This window comes from Ammospiza nelsoni, chromosome 1, assembly GCF_027579445.1.
Source record: "Ammospiza nelsoni isolate bAmmNel1 chromosome 1, bAmmNel1.pri, whole genome shotgun sequence".
Lineage (NCBI taxonomy): Eukaryota > Metazoa > Chordata > Aves > Passeriformes > Passerellidae > Ammospiza > Ammospiza nelsoni.
Window position 1 is genome coordinate 92596781 of NC_080633.1, and position 19864 is coordinate 92616644.

The following is a 19864-nucleotide window of genomic DNA, read 5'->3' on the forward strand; positions in this document are numbered from 1 at the left end:
TTTAGAAACCACCAGTAACCACTCTGAATCTCCAGACCAAACACACAGCAGAACAGATCAGCCTTAAAACAAATCCTAGAGTTAAGCTACCGTGTTAGGCCTTCACTGGACTTATTGAGGTATTGCTGAAATTTTGTGGAACCTTTGATCCCCAGCTACCACCCAGTGAAGCCAGAGGCTGACAAGATGGTGTTCCCTGTGGTACCACTGTAAGTGGTGTTACACAGAGAAAGAAGTACCCCTCACATCATCTACACTTTCTGAAAATTAATGTACAACTTAGTCCCATTATTAGACACTCACTGTAAGAACATGTTTTGTGAAACTTAAAGACGCACAAGCACGTTTTGAGACAACTATAGGTTGTCTCCACTCTGTGTAGAAACTCATTCTCACACTGTGTAAAAACTCAGATGAGAGCCATGGGTTCTTTTTGATGACAAGGCATTCAGGTCTAGGACTTGAACCAAACAAAACACTGAGGTCTCTGAGATAGATAAAGGATAACTTTTTTACCTTATAGATGCATGAAGTATTTAAGTCTTACACTTGGGCATCCCTGCCACAGTTTGACTTTTCCTCCTCAAGTTGTCCTTCACTTTTTCAGCTCCACATACATTGGGCCATAAAATTTCTGCTACTGCATTAGTTTAAGACTTTCAAAACTCAGGGATGTAGAGGGACATGGCGAATTAACAATACAGGCCTTTTTCCCTGTATCCCTTGTAAAGTTCAACCTAACAGACACTACTAGCACATGTATAAAATAGCACCTGCACATGTAAAAGAGTTACTTGGCTCATGCAATTGATGTAATTTCTTTTTTCACTGAACATCCTGCTGGCCAAAGCAGTGGTGTGGAAGGCTATGGGTCAGCTCCTCTTTCAGCCTCTGTATGACCATTCCCCAGCTCTCAGTCTCTCACGTCTTGCTGCATCCCAGCAGGACTGCTGCATCATTCATTGCCTTGGCTAAGTGCCATTCCATTCAGGATTGCTGGCTTTTGTGAATCCTTTTAGTTGTGTGTCTGGCCCCAAGAAAGGGACTGCCAGAGTCACCCCACAGAGAGACCTGGGTGGGCTCTGTCTCATGGGCTGCAGCGAGCAGCAAGGCACCTGGAGGTCCAGCTCTTCAAAAGGCTGATTGATCCAGCCTCACCATCCACTGGGTTTTAAATATGAAATATGTATAAAGCAAAGCTAATGCAATCATTCCCTGTGGAATGTGTTTGCTGGATCAAGGCTGAAGGATGCAGCACCTTGCTGCTTTCAGTCTCAAGGTCAAGCAGGGCTCCCCTCTGCACGATCTGGGGTCCTACAGACAGTCCCAGGGCACAGTCCAGTACTGAACAGCAGGAGTGCCCCACTTGTCAGCACAGATCATAGACTCCTTGCTATTGCTAAGTACAGAAAATTGAGTCAATGCATGATTGTTAGGCTTAATTATAGGTGTCATATATAAAATCAGCCCTCCTTTGCTATTTCTCTCTTTTCTTTTTAACAGAAAATGCCCCAAAAATAATAGAGGACGTCGGCAGAAGCAAAACCTAGGCCATTTTACTTCAGATACATCATCCAGAATGGTTTAACTTAGTGCTTTTTATACCTACATTGACCATGTGATGTACATTTTTATTATATCTTTTTTTAAAGAATGGAAATATTTATTTCAGAGGCCTTATTTTTGAACATTTTTAGTGTCACAATGTTGGTCTGTATTCTGAAAGCATCAGCTCTAACAGCTATGGACTGCTTTAGTATCTTTACTTTTATGTTTTTGAATACAGTAGTTCATTTTCTGTATCTGTATCACATGGTTATGTAATAGACTTGTGCTTTATCCATGGAATGTAATATTTTTGGGAACACAGATTTATTCCAACAATGGTTGTAGACTTAAAAAAACCCCAACAAACCAACAAAATAAGTCCACATTACCTAAAAAACAAGGCATGAACTAAAGGTAAAAATGTTTACAGCTTACTTTTCTTATGAGGAACTAGAAAACACTGTGTTTAAATACCGTAGATATTTAAATGTTTTTGGAAGTTAGTAACTGATTTTTTAGACACTGCCTATCGCATGAACTGTGAAGCTGTGTGCTGTGTGTAGTTGTAACATATTTATAAAATGTGTGGGCTGGGTCTAAGCACTGCCATCTTCAGTAATAATTCCAACAATTTATTTTTAAAGATGAAAATTATAAATTTCATAATTTGGGAAGTTACCTGGTAGGACAGATGGCACAGGTCCAAAAGAAGTAGGTCTTAGTAGATTTAGGTATTATAAAAATTGGTGTTGAATAATTGAACACAAATAATTGGAATAAAGCCTACTTTATCACTGTTAAAACTGTTTTAATACTTCTTAAACTTTTTTAAAGAAAATACATGTTTTAACACCTACAATACAGATTGTATAGTGTTTGTGATCAAAATAAAAAAAAATAAAAGTGAATGAATTACTAGCGCTCTTGTATAGAGTATTTTCAAGAGCTAAAGAAGTCCATCCAAATTAGTCTGCTGGTCATCGTTATATTAATAGACTGTTAGTTGTCGTTTGAAAGATCCCAAGATAAAGTGTGAATAGGATGTGTTCAGCTGTTTTAACATGTAGTGTAGGCTTTCAGAATTTTGCATGTAGGATTTAATAATTTGTTCAATAAAAAAAAAATGCTTTCAACATTTTGAACTGGAAAAGCATGTCACAATACAACGTTTTCACTATATTGCCTCTGGTTTAGTGTGTGTTTATTTGCTACCCCATGGGGTAATTGCAGCAAGCTGAAGACCTGAAGTTGTTTTGCTGGAAAAGAAACAGCCGTGCTAATTTTCCTGACCGCTTTTTGAATTCCCTCAGAGGAAAGCACTCCAGTAACATGAAAACAAAAGTAGATCTTTAAAAATATGCAAGTTTGCTTTCCTGCTTAATTAGCAAGTTACTTAACTTTCCTGGATTAACACTAATAACTTCATCAGTACAGAAGCGTGACCCTTTAAACGTATGTTCCTTTCCAGATATTGCTTCCTAATTTTAGGGGTTTCATGTTGCTGAAAGTATCTGAGCAATCATGTGTGGATATTTTGTAGTCAGAAGTATTTGACCAAGCTCCAGGAGCGGCGTTTCACGCCCTACTTTGAGCATCGCCGGAGCCAGCTGTCGCCCTGGCTCCCTGCAACAGCGCCACAATCGTTCTGGCAGGATCGCCGAAACTTCGCCTCCCTCCAACCTGGCTGAAGGCAGGCGGAATGGATCGCCGCGAAATCCCCTCGGAGGCCGACAAAACTCACCAAAATCGTCTCTCCAGTGTCATCGAGGAGGAGGAAGAGCAAGATGCAGCTTACACGATTGTGACAGTCCTGGACAAAGTGGCCAACATTGTTGACAGCGTGCAAGCGAGCCAGAAAAGGATAGAGGAGAAGCACAGGGAGATGGAAAATGCCATCAAGACCATCCAGATTGACATGCTAAAGCTTGCCCAGGCTCATGGCAATACGGGCTTCACGGTGAACAAGTTACTGCAGAAAACCAGCAAAGTCAGCTCCACCATGAAGGAGGTGCGGGCGCGCGTGGAGAGGCAGAGCACCAATGTGAGGAAGGTGGCAGCAAAACAGGAGGAGATGTTGAGAAAAAACAAATTCCGGGTCGTGATCTATCAGGTAACCATGAACCTCATTTCTTGTGCTACTGTGGCTTTCCCACCTCCTCTTTGGTGCTTCTGGGAGGTGCTGGTTAACGAAGCAAAAGGTGCGGTCTGTCCAACATAGGAGTTATTTTATGCTTACTTTAACACTGATCTGTGCTCCCCAATGCCTTTCAGCATGAACCTACTGGCAGCAGCACACAGGGTCTATTATTAGTGTGTGTAGATTTCTGAGCCAGTCGTGTAAGATTAACTGCAGATCAGCAAGGACTATTTGCTGCCTCTCCGAAGGGTAATATGAGGCAGGCCCTGTAAATCTTGTCATACAAACCATGCCTGACATTCATCTCTGTTATTTTTTTCACCGTATTAGGTAGAAGTGCAAATAGCAAAAGTGTTTTCAGGCTCCCTGAAATGCAGACTTTCTTCTAACACTAATTTTAAAACATGGCTTGTATAATTTGCAGCATTGCCCAGGCCTTCATACTGCTGACAAATTGGGACTTTTTTCATTGTCTCAGTCTATAGCAGTATATGTACAAACTAAGGCTCAGATCCACAAACCCTTCATGACAACAAATACTCCCTTGCATGGTCTACATTGGAAATGGTTTAACATAGCACTGTTCTTTCAATCACAGTGGGCAAGGAAATCATATCGTTTCTTTCACTGACCTTTTTCTAGGATGTTCATTGTACATTAAAATAATTGTATTTGAAGAGAAGTTTCATAAAACAGCATGGTCTCACTTGCATCTGTACAAACAGTGCAGACAGTTCTGGGGTCTTGTCAATCAATGAGTGCTGTGAAACACATTTGGTCTGATCCTGTCTTTGCTGGAACCTCCCAGCTTCCCAGGTCAGTAGAAAGTAGGAGTGTTTGATATTTTGCCAGAAGCATAGCTGCTCCTTTTTTACCAGCAAGTCGCTAAAGCGTCTTTCAAATGAGTTTTATTCCTCATTTGGCATTCTTGAAAATACCACCCCGCATGAGTAATACAATGCACCCCCATCACTCAGTTTTTACACTCTGATCTTGCATCTGTTTGTACATAAATGACATCATTTGCAATGAATGGAGCCATGTGTTTCACTGAGTTTGTACACCACAGTGAACAGCTGACAAAATCTTCATAACCTAGCTTTCTTAAAATAGTTCATTTTTCACTACTGGGAAAAAATAGCTAAAAAAATAGAAAAGGCTGAAGGTGGGGAATATTACCTCTTTAATGTTATGTTAGTACCACATACAGCCAAATTGTGCCTCCCAGATTCTCTGACTGGATGACTAACTATGGCTGTTCAGGAGAAAGTACAGGCCAAATCTGCCCTATTATTACCATTATTGCATGCTGCATCATCATCTTGGAATAGAAAACAGGCACTTTCACTTTTTGCTTGCAAATAATTTCCTAGTTAAAGGTAATAAATCTTTGTGATTCCCCTGGTTAATGACATAATGCCATTTCATTGATGGGCCTTTACGATAATGACTGCAGCAGAACCAATGCTTTGAAAATATTTTTTCTTGAAACAGTATTCATTACATGATGTAAATTCTTCTGCTAGCAAGGCAAGAGCTGTTGTTTATTTTAAAATATAGTCAAATTTGGTCAAAATGGATTTACACACAGGTGTAAAGAACAGCTGTTGGTACTTTCAGATATTTAATACAAAAGATGGCCCTCCCAGTGTGTGCTTTCCCCAAGAATCACCTTCAGTAGGAGTTTATGATCTCTCCCCTGGTTTTGCTGGACAAGAATGACCTGCATCCTGTTCTGTATGTTTAATTCTTAGATGGTACTTTTCAGGAAAGGAAACAGCATTTTTTTCTGTCTTTCTGGTTTCCTCTTCCTACAGCGGTTCAGAACTGTCAGTGAGAATATGAGTGACTCCCTCCTTAACTTCCATCCCTTTTGTAAGGTAGACTGAAGAACCTTTACCCACTTGCAGGGAGGAGAGGCAGACATGTGGATCCCTCTAGGATCTGCCATTTAACACTTTTCTGGAGAGGGATAACTGCAGCACTGCCCGAAACCTGGAACACTCTAGGTAGGCAAGAGTCCACTGTGACCTCAAGGCACAGGTACACTTAGGAAGGTCTCTTTCACACAGGTGCAGTGATTTTCACACTGCTGATTTGCACCAGGGCAGGCACACTGCTGCAGGGCCAAGACCTGAATGACTGGAGCTTGGCTGGGATGAGTGGGAGTCTGTTAATAGCTCCGGAACCAGCATGCTCCCTGTGCTATACATTACCAATGGCTGTAACTAAGTTGTTTACTCTGGGCCTGTGATTGACACCTCTTCTGCACAGAGGTGGTTTTTTTTCCTGATGAACTATTTGGAACATTGTGATGGGGCCAATGACCCGTGTGCTGCTAGCATGGAATCTTTACACAGGCGAGCACACGTGGGTTTTAGTTTTAACTTTTGCGAGAATATCAGCGTATGAGTAAAAAGGAGACACCAATTAAATGCTAAAGATTTCCTTTCAAGTGGGTAGCTTTGATCTTATCATTGATGGAGGGAGTAGGCAGGTTGAAAAGGATCATTGGCTAAAGGAGATTGTCCCAAGAGATCTCAGCAATGATGAAAGGAGTTGGCGATATCCTCACGTTAAAAAAAGACAAAGTGATCATCCTTGAGCAGAATGATTAGGCAATTTAGAGCATTCATTTTTAGAAGGCCATGTGGTTGAGGGAGAGATTTGGTAGCAGGCAGCTCTCCTCCCTAGGCTGACTGCATGATTAAAAATGCCAGGTTACTTCAGACTTTCTAGTGAAGTCTTTGACCCTGGAGTGCTGTGTGCCCTGAGACTATAGTAGGGAATAAAAAGGATGTTGTAAGTTGTACAGGTCACTGCTCATTTCTGTTCAGGTTAGTCTGAATAACCAGCTGTAAGAGCTATCATTTCTCTGAAGTCAAAGAGCATTTAACAGTTTAAATCATTCTGACTAAAATATTCAGAAATTAAAGGGGATTTTTTTTTTTTTACCCTGAATGAACTTGTTTCATTTGCTTTTCTGCATGTCCTGCAAGTCTCTATTTAAATGAAACTGTACAGGCACCAGAAAGTCCATGTTACTGTTACTCAGCTTTCTGTCTATTATTACTTCACATTAGCACCATAAATGAGTAACTGCTCCTTATGAAGGGACACATGCATTTGTTTTATTCACTCCTGTCTGACATTTAAAATTAGTGGAGGTGTCATAAACCAAGATTATGGCTTGACTGACCTACACAGCAGGGTTACAGCTGATTTGTTTGCCCTGTGGTTGCTCCACTGCACACACTGGGAGAGGCTCACAGCAGCAGCCTTGTGTATGCCTCTGATATTATGCATAAATAATAAATAAGTTAAAATGTATGTGTCATGTCTTGCCCATTGACATTCTCTGCCTATAATGACTAGGACAGTAAGAATGGTGAGATCAAGATGGGGATAATAATCTGGAAACCTGAGGTGGAAACACCTTCATCTGAAGTGGCAGTAGAAATTAGGGAGTCAGGAGCTCAGGAGATTGCCATTAATTTGGTACCCTTTGGGCATAAGAATGGCAGTCTCAAAAATGGCCCTGCAGAACAAAATCCTTAGTAGAATGGAGTTAAATAGCTCACTCAGAGCAGACTGTGCTAGGTGGCTCATATTTGATAATTTTTCTGTTTTGCAGAAACATAGGAGGTCTTATCCTTTCTCATATTTATGTACCTGGTATCTTACCTCATATCTTACCTAGATAATCTGGAAAAAACAACAGGTGGCCGTGCATTGTGTTGAAATGTGAAGTTTGCAATGGGTTCCTGAAGGTGTGTTTCTGTCTTTGTCAACTGTCTAATATCTTCCTTGAAAATTTTTATACAGAAAAGATGCGATACTAAAAAAATGTGTTCAAAATTAGAAGCTGTCAGTCCATAGAAAGAAACATAGACAAGAAATCAAATTACTTTTACAGCTGGAATAATGTTAATTTTAGTGTACATGGTGCTAATTCCTGCACTTTTAGTTCTGATTTGAAAGCATAAATGGATGTCTTCAGTTCTGGAGACAACAGGGTCTATACAAAACTGCCTTCTAGAACTCATGGGAAGACAGGAAATCCAAATTGTTATTAAAGTGCAGCCTGAAAACTTAATGGGGGAAAAAATAGTGTGAATTGACTGACTACCTCTGACAGCAGAACACCGGCCTCAGCAGCCCAGCGACACAGGGCCTTTGTTGGAGTCTTGTGGCAGAAACCTTATAAATATTTTTACAGCTGGGAGAGGTAATTGCCTTTGCTGAGAAAACAGAGAAGAAAATAAACCCAATTATTGTGTCAGAGAGTGTCATGAGAGCCCTTTGTTTGCATTGTTGAGCCCAGTGCTCCAGTTCAAAGTGCAGGGCTGGCCCCGTGCTGTGCAGCAGCCACTAATGGAGAAGCTATCAACCAGCTAAAGAAAAACTGTGTTTCTAGTGACATGTTTTCAGGCAATGAGGAGAAAGAAAAATTTAAAAAAAAATATTAAAAAACAGATGTTGGGCTGCTTCTATGTTCCTAAAATGAAATGGTTTGCATATTTCACAGGACTTTGTCCATACAAGCTGGACTCAACACCATTGGATCTGGTATCCTCAGAGCTGTTCCTTTGGGCTGATCCTCACAAGGGGACAAGCTGTCCTCTTTGCAGAGCTGCCATTGATTTTTCTCCACCTATTAGCACTGAGTGGTGGAAACAGCTGATCTTGGTTTACATTTGCACTGGGTGCAGCTGTTCAGGGTTCCCTTGGGGTTGAGAATCCCCTTCCCTTGGGGCTGCCCTGCAGGTCAACACAGGAGTGCAGTTACAACACGAGCCTCCTGTGTCACGTCTCTTCTCCATGGTCCTAGAGGCTCCTAGAATGGTCACCAGGAGCTGTGGCTGGCTGCTGTGGGCACACATGTATCTGAGAATGGAATCATAGAATCACTTAGGTGATTCCTTAGGAAAATTCCTCTTGAGATCATCAAATCCAGCTGTTCAGCAAAACCCTTCATTCCTGAGGCACAGATTTGGGAATGGACTTGACTGGGGACATGCAGCTGGGATTCATATTCTCAACAGTACTGAAGATAGCCAAGCTTACAATTAGCCCCTTAGTACAGGAAAAAAGTTGATCAAAACAGCACAGGAATGGAGATGAGGAATATGTGAAGTCACAAACAGGAAGTTTAGGATCTGGGACAGGACTCATGTTGCCAGGCATTAATTTGACATCAGTAACACAGATGTTTGTACATTTGGCCTGTATGTTCCTTTTCAAGTAAGCAGAGAGAAGTGTGAGGAGCTTAATTCTCCCAACCTGTTGCAGACATCTGCTTCTGGATCCAGTTCCTACTTTATATGTGTCTGCTCTCCCCATATAGTTAAATTGTTGTCCTGGAATGAGTTCATATGGAATTCTCACTTATACTTGAGAACTCTTCCGTGGTCTAGCTGACTTGTAGGAACACTCACCATGTGATGAATGAATGAATCAAAACATTACCAAATATTTTTTTCCCGTCCCATCACACCTTGTGATGCTTTTTGCCCTTCACTTGCAAGGGGCTTCCAGAAACCTTGGAAATGAGGAATTTCACCAGTTTGATTGCAAGCCTGCAAACTGACCTGCAGAGCTATTGCCTGGTCTAGTTCCATAAAGCAATAGCAGAGCAGACAAAGTATGAAGCTTTTGTTTTCCCCTGAAGCTGCAGTCGTCCTTTTTGTGCAGCATGTGGTAGCCTGGAGCCAAGGGCTTCTCCACTGATGCGGTGTAACTGGGAACTGGCTGCTCATTGACTGCTGAAAACCACAGACAGTGATAATGGGCAAATGAGATGAGTTCCTTTGTAGTCATTGTATGCTGGTGGTTGAATTAATGAATTTCTGTCAGAATTTAAATAAAAGGGATGTGTATTAGGCTTCACAAAAGAGAAATGAGGTGTTCCAGACTGGTTTTCCATTGTGGAAAAATAATTCTAAATGCAGCAACAGCACTTAGCCATAAAGTCTTCTATGCTGAAGTGTTTACCTGATAAAATTCTTAGGTGGCCTTTTAAAATAATCCTGTTTGTCTCTCATCTGAGCAGTTTTCTGGCCTGCTGTCAGAGATTCTGAAATGACATATTTGCAAAAGAAATGAGGGGATCACTTGAGATTTAAAAAGCTTCACTCTTAACTGTTAGAATATGAGTCAAAGTGCTGAATGATTTCTAATTGGTTATTCATCAGTGGTTTCATGTTGATTTAGAGCACGATTTCAAGGAGGTATTTTAATGATTTACCTTGGCTACCAGTCTGAATAACAAATCGTTCATCCAACATGCAAATTTCTAAGATTTGTTTAAAACATTGTGGCAGTGCAGTTTCCTGCCCATAAGCTGCCCATCATTTGCATCACCAGTTGTCATAGACACAGCAGCAGTGCCAGAGCAGGCTCTGGGTTCCCTTTGACCACTTTGCTGCTTCGTGCTCTGCTTCAGAATTGTCAGGTGATCACCAGTCAGCCCCATCTGTGCTTGTGCTAATCATCACCTGCACTTTCTGTGTTATACACCCCAAGGCTGAAAGATCATTTGCTGTGACCTTTTCCCTAGGCAACACAATGACTCCAAGTTATGGAGTTTCATCAGTCTCTCCTCCCTACTTATGCTGTGAGCAGTTTCTTTAAGACCATTTTGAGTCTTGATTTTATATATACAATATGTAATTAAATACATATATGTATATGTTATTTTAGATATATAAAAATGAATTATTTATTTACTCTGATTTTCTGAGGGTTTTTTATTTTAAAAATTTTTTTTTGCTAAAGTGTTGATTGAAATTAGGTAATAGTTGAGAGCTGATAACTGTTGCCTTTATTAAAGTTGTTTAGAGTTATATTTTCAAGCTATTTAGAAAGAGAACACAAAACCAGTTTATAGCATTTCTTGCAAATATTTACGTGTAATACAGTGCATTACCTTTTTTCCTCTCTGCCAATTTTGAGTATTGAAATACAAAGCTTTGAATGCATATACAAAAAACTTCAAAAAGACAATATTTCTCTCATATTTCTATTATTTTTTTCTTTTCAAATGACATAAAATTATTACTGAAATCATCAGTTTAAATGTTTATGTACTTAAGAAAAGCCTAAGTATTGTTTTACAGTGACATTATGTCGCTGCTTTGCTTAGCAAATCAAGTGAACTCTAAATGAAAAACACATATCTTCTTAAGGAAAATAAAAATACTGCTGCTATTAATTATTGATCCCATCTGTGCTCCCAAAGAGTGGAAATTTATCTAGTAAGTTTGTGAGGGAATCTTTTCAACAACCCTTTTTTCTTTTCCCAGCCTGGCAGTCCTTGCTGAAGGCATGACGTTCTTCCACCAGCCCCCTTTGGCTCCCTAGGGCAGCAGTAAGGGAAGGCTGCTTTTAGAGCCAGCCTGATCCTTGCCAGGACACCAGGGCTGCAAAATGCCTGAGACATTGCTAAACAATTTGCTCTGCCATTTGCCCCTTTCTCTTCCCAGAGAAGAGGAGAGCCTGGCTGTGCAGGCAGGGTTATCAATCAGGCACATTCTGAAACAGCCTCTTCCCCTGCGTGCTTCAATTATCTGAGCATTGCCATCTTGAGAGTCTCATAGGGTTGATTAGAGGCATTGCCACATTTAAGGTTATTTACCCACTGGTTTTAAGGTTTGAGCACGATGGAAAAGTCAGCACGTTTCCCTTTGCATGGTTGAGGAGCAGGTGCATTAGCCTTCCCTCATAAATGCTTTACTATAGCCTATGGGAAAAAATGCTACTGCTTTGATCCCTTCCTTGTGATTAGAATATGTCTGCAGTGCCTGCAAAATGGTTACTGTTCCCCACCCCCATGGGTGCTGAGCAGCCAGAATTCTGGCAGCTGATGGAGAGTTTGAAGAGCAGAAGGAGGGTTTGAAAGACACAGGCTATGTCCACTTGAAAATTTTCTAATTGTGAATGAAATTGAAATGAGAACAGGGGGTGAAAATACCAGTGATGGAGTCAGACTTTGTTAGGTTTCAATGCCATGCTGGCCTTCTTATCAAAGCTGAGGGTTACTTATATGTTTACTTTGTATTCAGCCTGGGCCTTAAGAACTCAAAATTCTTTAGCTAGGCATATTTGAGAGGTTAAATACTAAAAAAATTGGAAAAAACAAACTTCAGGTTTAAGATGCTTTCTTAGCAAACTTGCCATGCTAGGGGCTTCACCAGCCATTCCTGAATTGTGCAGTTGTTCTGTTAGGGTGTTATACCTCAAAGCTTTGTCTATTAAAGCTTTTCCTTCAGCAGTGGATCTAAATACTCTGCACCTACAACTGCAAAGGTCTCCAGGATTTTCCCTTACCATTCAACCTATGCTTTCAGTCCCTCCTTTGCTACCACAAAACCTGAAGTCTTTCTCCTTTCAGGCTTCATGTCCTTGCAGACACAAACATTTCCCCAAAACATTTCCAGTTTCAATACACCATCTAATCCGACTCATTTGTCCCCTCCCTCCTCCCACACCCATTCATGACACACAACTTCTCTTCTCAGCCCCCCTGTCCCCTGAAAATTTTAAGCTCTACAAGCAAGGTACCTGAGCCATGGCATGCTTGCTCAGATGAACAAGCTTGGGAGGAACAGACAGAATGACTCAGAACACAGCCAGTTTCACAGGAGAGCACTTATTTCTTTGTGTCAGGACCCAGCTCCATTCTCAATTTGGTGGAAAATGCCTGAATGTTTCTGTGTTAGTGGAGGGGCCATGTAAGGGTGAGAAGGTGGGAGATGCATAATATGAGCATGTGTATTATACTTCTTGTACAAATCAAAGACAACTTCCAAATCAAACACTTACATGACAGATTTACGAACTTTTTTCTTGGAAGAGAAGGAAAAAATATTGCTCTGTTTGAAAGATCTAAGTCTGTTTGCAGTGTGTTGAGTGGTGGATAACATTTCAGGAGATTATGTCCAATGAGCAATTATGGCAAACAAACACACAAGGACCAGTGTGAGCACCCTCTGCAGGTGCTCCTTCTAGGAGGAGTGATGAAAGGGAAAGGGAATGCTCAGCTTTCACAGATTTGTTTTCTGATTCTGGCCTCTGCATATCTTTGTGGTTTTCAGTTGATGAAGCAAGCTGAGTACACGTCCTATGTATTAATCCATAGACAGCCCCTATGACTGCATGCCTGTTTCCTCAAGAAATCATGTTAAAAAAAATTGACTGCTTGGTATAATATTTTACTGTGAAATAATCTCCTGTCCTCATTTTAGACCCTCCCTTACCTCCCATGAGTGGTGGTGGTGGTGGTGGGTACCAGTTCTTCCTAGCAAAATGCTTAAGCAGATTTTTAACAAAAAGCTTGAAAGCAGCAGCATCAATGGCTCAACTCCCTTCTCATCCTCCCCAAAGATTGGACTGCCCAATCCTGCTATTCCTAGTCCCACCTGCTTTATAGACAAGGAGAAAGCTCACCCAATTTAGGACTTTGTTCTGTGCTGCTGAAATCACTAAAGCTTCTTGTTCCTGCCTTAGGAAGGATGAGCTCCTCTCTTCTCTCTGCCCCATGGATATCTAGTGATAAGAAGAAATGAGTTAGGAGCAGGAGAGAGAAAAATTAAGCAGATGAAAAAGCTCACCTACTGAGCCTAAATCACTGAATTTTTATTCTGAAACCTTCCTAACATGCTAGACAGGCTCACTAATACTTTCCACTTCGGTTACATCCAGAAATCTTGAGAGGAGATAGAAACTCACACTAATCTTTTGCCTTGCTACACTTGATTCTGCAAGATATGTGCAGAGACCAAGGAAAAGAAGAAAATCAAAGATTTGGCAAAGTTCATACTGAGACTCTGTAGGAGAATGAAAATATTTCTCAGGATCTGCATGCAGCTCTAGTTTCTGTGTCTCATCTACAAGATCTTCATCTCACATGTTCTTGTTCATAACTTGTGATTCTAACGTGAGTAGGAAAGATAAATGCTCTCTTCTGTCGCTAACAGACTAAAAGTAAACACAATAAAAATCTAGCAATTGACAAAAAGTACAGACAAATTCTTCTTCCAAAGGAAGACAAATATTGCAGAGAAAATAGTGTCTCTGCCTTCCCTCTTTTTAAAAAGTAATCTTCATATGAAAGGCATATTCCTCTCCCCATATTGTATTCGTCTCTGTATGCACTGACATTTCAGAATATTCATTCTGGAAATAGTTTTGTTACCATTTCAGCTGAAGGAAAGGGGTATAATTTAAAAACATTTTAAGGAATTACTATCCAGCTGTGTTTTTAGTTAATTTTCAGGAAAAAAGAGATTATGTTTATGTGTAGAAGTCTTTATATAATTAATGTTAATTTGCACATTAATGAAGATTATTAGCAAAGCATTGTAGTTTTGTTCCTGCTGATTTTGACAGATGAGTTGAACAACATTCTGCTGTAATCAATGTAACATAATTTGTCCCTATTTTTTCTAAGCATTAACAACTATTTTAGTAAAGGGTTTTTATTGAAGCCAAGGCATGATGAGAGGCTCTTAAGTGGGCTTTCTCTGTCAAATAGCTCAATGTATGTTATTTTATGTAAAATAACATGACTCACTACTAATGAGCCACTGTGAAAAATGACAGACATCTTTTTGGCCAGAAAGAAGTTCACAGCAAAATATTCAGTTGGGCTTACTTGCTATTCATGGGTTCACACCTTCAATATCTCTCCTATTGTCTACATTAGGATGATAATACTAAGGGTAGAGTCCTTCTGCTGCCGTGCCCCAGAAATCAGCTGTTGTGGTTAGCACTAATGAGAAACAGCTTAGACGAGTGTCACACAGCTGTTGTACATACAGCTGTTTGCAGCCCAAGGGGCTGCTCCTCCTGGGAGAAGAGCACAGGCACGTGCATGTAAAAAGCTGGTAGGGAAGAAGGGGGTGGCACTGTCTATCTCAGACCCCTCCTGCAAGTTTTTCTGCTCTGCATGCACTGCACTCCTAGACAGATCTCACTGACACTGAGCCACAAATTTGTACTGTCCATGCAGACCAGGGAAACAGCTTTCTTAGGAGATTCTCCCTGTTCATATAAATCTTTCATTGCCATTAACTTTTTTCCCTTTTTCTTTTTTCCTCTCAGCTATCCTTAACCACTAGCTCATTCTTGGTAAAATTTTTGTTTACTGTGGACAGTTTTTGGAAGTCTTCCATGTTTTTGAGCTTTGAGCCTCTAGCAATTCTTCTTTGGAGAGGCTGCATAATTCCTAGGGCTAAGATATATAGGATTGTCACCATTTCCAAGCATGCTGCTGATACACATTAGATGTGTCATATAAATATATAATTCTGATTCTGCATGCTCAAACAGGCCACCAAATTGGCTACAGGAGACAGAGATGCTTGCTCAGGAATATCATACATTTCCAGATGGAATAAATCATGTTCACCTCAGTGATGGTGCAGGTGCTGAATGAATTGTGTGTTACTTGGTTTACCAAATAACATCTGCCTGTTTTACTGATTTGTGCCCTTGAGCAGCCAGCCCATGTAAGTTAATATGGGGGAGCCATTCCCTTCTGGGCAGCAACAGCAGTGTTTGCTAAGTTCCAAACAGTCAAAAAATGCACAATTGTCTTGGTAATAGTAGTAGACTGAAGCTACTTGTATCATTGAGATATTTGCTTGGATAGTGTACAGCTGACACAATTCCAAGAGCCTTTTTTGTCTACAGTGTCTGCTTTTATTGGTGAGGAATAATGGATCTAGGTCTGATCCAGAGCAGCAGATAAGTGCAAAAAAAAAAAAAATACCTAGACAAGTTTGGTCTGAAAACCATTAGAGGCCAGGACTCATAAGACCATTGCATTGATTAATTTCAGGTAGAACCACAGTGAAAAGAAATCTTTAATCGGGGATATAGTATCTTTAGAGAACTTGGCACAGTTTTCTTTTGCCATTTGTGTTCTGCATAGATTGGGTATGATGGTACAAGTCTACCTTACTTTGTTACAGTATTATATTTCAGTTAGTACTAATTAACTGCAAGCCAACCAAAAAAAAAAAAACCTTGAACCACCATCTTTTTGAAACACACATGCTGGAAAATGACTCTCTGCTTTAATTCGCAGGAGGAAACCGAGTGTCCTTCATCTCTCTCCGTTATCAAAGAGATGACACCAGGTGAAACTATAGAGGATGATTTCTTCCTACCTGATGATCTCTCTTCTGATGAAGAATATTATATCGAAGAAAGCAAAGCAACCAAGTTCAAGAAATCAGGCATGAGGCGCATTGATGACATCAAAAAGGCATTTTCAAGGGAAAATATCCAAAAGACAAGACAAAATTTTGGCAAGAAGGTAAACAGGCTTCAAACTAGAATAGTAACCCCTGAGAGGAGAGAGAGGATCAGGCAGTCAGGAGAGAGACTGAGACAATCTGGAATAAGGATCAAGAAAACCATTTCACAAGCTGCTCCAACAAAGGAGACATTCAAGATCCATAAAAAAAGTAAAGAGCGAACAGGAGCCGAAGGTCAGGAGGGGATCCAGGAAGCCGGTGTACACATCGCCTCTGAGCTCCCAGCAGCAGAGCCCTTCACCGAAGAAATCTCTTACACAGAAGTGATCACTAAGGTAAAGAAAGACAAGAATAGTGCAACAAAAGGTGCTTCCCAGTCAACTGAAATAGGGGTGACCATCCCAGAAGTTGTCCTTAAGCAGGAAAGAAAAGAAGGAGGAGGAGGAGGAGGTGACGATGACGTCCCTTTGCTAGACTTAAAGCAATCAGTATAAGGAGTCAATGAGCACACACCCCATACTGTCCTCACTGAGCAAGAGAGAACACAGTATGTACTCACTCAGCTTTAGAAAAATGTGTGAATTTGTGTTCTATCACAAACCCGTGTTGGTGTTGTTCTGCCATCCACATAGATGTCTGTAGTGTTGTCTTCCTGACAAAAGTCAAGCCATGCAAAGTGAATGAAGGGGCTCCCCCTGTGTCTCGGCGTGTGCCGATAGCCATCGTTAACCCCAATGGAACTCACAGTGTCAAAGGGAGATGGGAATCTGCTGCATTTCCAAGATTGATTTAGCAGTCACTTTACAGCCTACTCATTCTCATCGTTTCATGTGCAACAGTATAAAATTTATTTCCATTATGTTATACCAACTCATCTAATCAGAAAACAATAACAAAGCTATTACTTCATATTAGCAAAAGGAAGAAATATGGAAAATGTCATTTCGCTGTGCAAATATTATCACTTAAGGACCCTCACAGAAAAAAAAAGCAGGAAGAGCAAATTCCTGCTTTACCCATGGTATGAAAAAATATGGCAGGAATTATAGGGTTTTGAGTAAATTGTGTTTTTCTTAGTAGAAAAGAGAAACTCCTGAAATGACTAGAGGTTATTTCCAGACTTCTGGAATAGGAAGGTTCATTGTAAGTAAGCAATGTGTTTTGTGCATTTATGGAGTAAGAATAAAAAAGAAGACACATTAAAAATGGAATAGCAGAAGGAAAAAGGAAGGAGGTATCGTACTCATGTTTTGGAAAGAGGAGATTGTGAAGAAGGCAATTATATGAAGCAGTAAAAGTGGAATAAGATGAATGCATAGGTTCTGGATAAATTGAGAGAAAAATTAGAATACTATAACTACATTTTCCTTGAGAGTTTTTAGAAAATTATTCTTTACAGAGGATCATAGGTTTTATGAATATAACTGACCAGACAAGGGAATTGTTTTGTTTTCCATTCTCTGTGTTTTTTCTGAGCTTCACTGCAATTAAAATCTATCCTACAAAGTCACAGATGTACAGGGCCAATCCATAATCCAATTCTTTTTTTCCTATCATCCTCATTATTGACCAGTCACAGCCTCAGGGATTATGAGACAGACACCCTTTGGACTATGGAATGCTGTTTATTTGCAACTCTCAGGAGCCAGTGCCCTGACATCAGATATGTTTGTAAACATGACTGCTACAGTGACATGGGTGCAGGACTGTATTGCTCTCTTCATTCTTAAATGGAGTTGCCTTCAAAGCACTTATCTAAAGCAATGTTAATCATTTACTATCTGTGTGAAACTTGTACAATATTGCCAAAAGCTGTATGATTGTATTTAATATCTCGGGTTCATTTTAACAGAAAAGCATAACTTGGTTATCTATATACATTGTTTGAAGACTTCCAGCTAATTGTTAATCTATCATTGAAATATAATTAGTTTGATTTCAAGTATTCTGCCTGCCAGTTGTTTCATTTAGATTGGTGTACATCCCACTTGAAGTGAAACAGCTTTAGCAATAGTGACTAGGGAACACTGGTTGGGGAAGGTCAATGTTTTACTGTATCAGTGGCATTTCAAATCAAATTAATGTTGTCAGATTGGGAGCAGCAACTCCACTGAGTGGAAGAGCAAGAGAAGGAGATGGGGAAAGGAACACATTTCTGTCAATAGTAAATTGTTCATCTCCACTCTATTCTAATCACATACAAAAAGAAAAGAGCATTTGCTTGTAGGATATGCTGAAGGTTTTGTTTAGGGTTCTTTACTGGTGATAAGAAGCCTTCTTGGAGCAAAGTCACTTTATGTTTGTCAGTTCTGTATAAAATTCTAGCTATCTTCAGTGAAATACTGTATGATTTTTCTGGTTCTTCAGTCATATGGCCTGCATTCTGTTTGCAAGATTTGACATTTTTCTAAACTGATAAAGAGGGTTTAGTTATTGAAATGAAAATTTTGATGTTCAAATAAGCTATTTCTTTGCATTTTTATACAGCAGAACACTATGTGATATAACATCATTGCTTACAGATTTTCTTCATATAGCATTTAATTTTCTCATTTTGCTTGATAAAGAAGTGATGCAGTTTCTATGGAGCATATCATGTAGCTCCAGATATAACATCTATCAAATATTTGTTTTTTTATGTTTACTTTTAGCTTCAATTGGTCAAAGCATGATTTATTTCATAGCAAGTAGTGAGTTCTTCAGTTGTGCAAAGTATTTCAATGCACATTTTTTATTTTAAATTACTATCACTGTTAGTGACCTGACTTTTACATGTACCAAGAGATCAAAGTTAAATTATTTCATATCCCCTCATAAAGGTAGGGGAGGGGGAAAGCCCTATGGTTTGCAACCTCAGTTTCTGTGGAACAGCACAGACCTTTGCTGCCGAAGTCTCCCCCATCTTTTTCATAATTTCCAAGATCAATGATCATGAAGCCAAATCCTTCAGCCTTCTCAGAAAAAAAAAAATCTCAATGAAATTGGTTGATGTACAACTGCACTGCAGGGAAGTCTGGTGTATTTTTTTGGAACAGTTGGTTTCACTTGAAACGATAATCTTGCCGGCACTGTTGCTCCTAGCTAAATGGAAAAAAGGGACCCTGTCCCTGTCTGCTCTGTCTTCCAAGAAGAAAGCTGGCACTCTGTACTTCGTTGTGGGTGTGAGTGTGAGTATCAAACCTCCTCATGGAATAAACCTCGCAGTTGCTAACTGCAGAGTAAAACTGGCTGTGCAAAGGGATGAACTTCTTTTTTAGACACTTGCTATACAAAAATTAAAAGTGTTTACAAGGAGAAAAAATACTAACAAAGTCCTGACTGCAAGTCCTTCTTTCATAACATCCAACAATAATTTCTTTTGCTTTGAATTTGTGCTAATGAAAGAAGCCAAACACATATTCTGCCAATAGCCATTTGTCCATTAAAAAAAATATCACTCATCCTTCAGTTACAGGGTAGACAGCAGTCTTGGTTAACACGAAAGTACTTCAACCATTCCAGGTGAAGTATGGGCTGTGTGTCGTCTTCCTTTTTTAAACTAAACTGATGCAAAATACAGAACAAAAAGCAGTTAAGAGGTTTGAGTGTGCAGGATTCAGGCACTATTGCAAACAGAGTGAGTACTAATAGAGCAAAATTGGTGTTCAGATGTGTTTACTCTGTGAAAACTTTAAAACCTTACCTTCTGCTAATAATGGGGCGTGTGCACACCTTCCTTACAAGTGGATATAGGTGTAGAAATGAGTTAATAGGTGCAAAAGGTACTTGTGCAAAGATAAACACTTCTGTTTCTACGATTGTTTGCTTTAAAAAGTGACTGTTCAAGTAAATGGTTGCAGCCATTAGTAAAACCACCCAGCAAGTTTAGAAATGCAAAATCAAAGGAACTGTATATTGAAATATATGCAGATAAACA

The 19864-nt window shown here is 39.9% G+C and overlaps 2 protein-coding genes across 2 annotated transcripts in view; both read left to right on the forward strand.

Moving 5' to 3' along the window:
- The window catches only part of TMEFF1 (transmembrane protein with EGF like and two follistatin like domains 1), a 114271-nt gene extending 111581 nt beyond the window's left edge, over window positions 1-2690 (forward strand). The window contains exon 10 of the mRNA XM_059476968.1: window positions 1504-2690. Within this exon, the coding sequence (XP_059332951.1) occupies window positions 1504-1588 (85 nt within the window). The 3' untranslated portion in view covers window positions 1589-2690. The remainder of the gene's footprint in view (window positions 1-1503) is intronic.
- Window positions 2691-3236: 546 nt separating this feature from the next.
- On the forward strand, window positions 3237-17893 carry CAVIN4 (caveolae associated protein 4). Its single transcript, XM_059488049.1, has 2 exons — window positions 3237-3658; window positions 15777-17893. The coding sequence occupies exons 1-2, from the start codon at window positions 3248-3250 to the stop codon at window positions 16440-16442; spliced, it is 1077 nt and encodes a 358-aa protein (XP_059344032.1). The 5' UTR covers window positions 3237-3247; the 3' UTR covers window positions 16443-17893.
- Window positions 17894-19864: the final 1971 nt, after the last annotated feature.

What these genes read in the sequence shown, in the direction of transcription:
- CAVIN4 (XM_059488049.1), top strand. Translation starts at nt 3,248, where the DNA reads ATGGATCGCCGCGAAATCCCCTCGGAGGCCGACAAAACTCACCAAAAT. An exon ending in TCCGGGTCGTGATCTATCAG is followed by an intron (nt 3,659 to 15,776) that starts GTAACCATGAAC and finishes TTTAATTCGCAG; the next exon opens with GAGGAAACCGAGTGTCCTTC.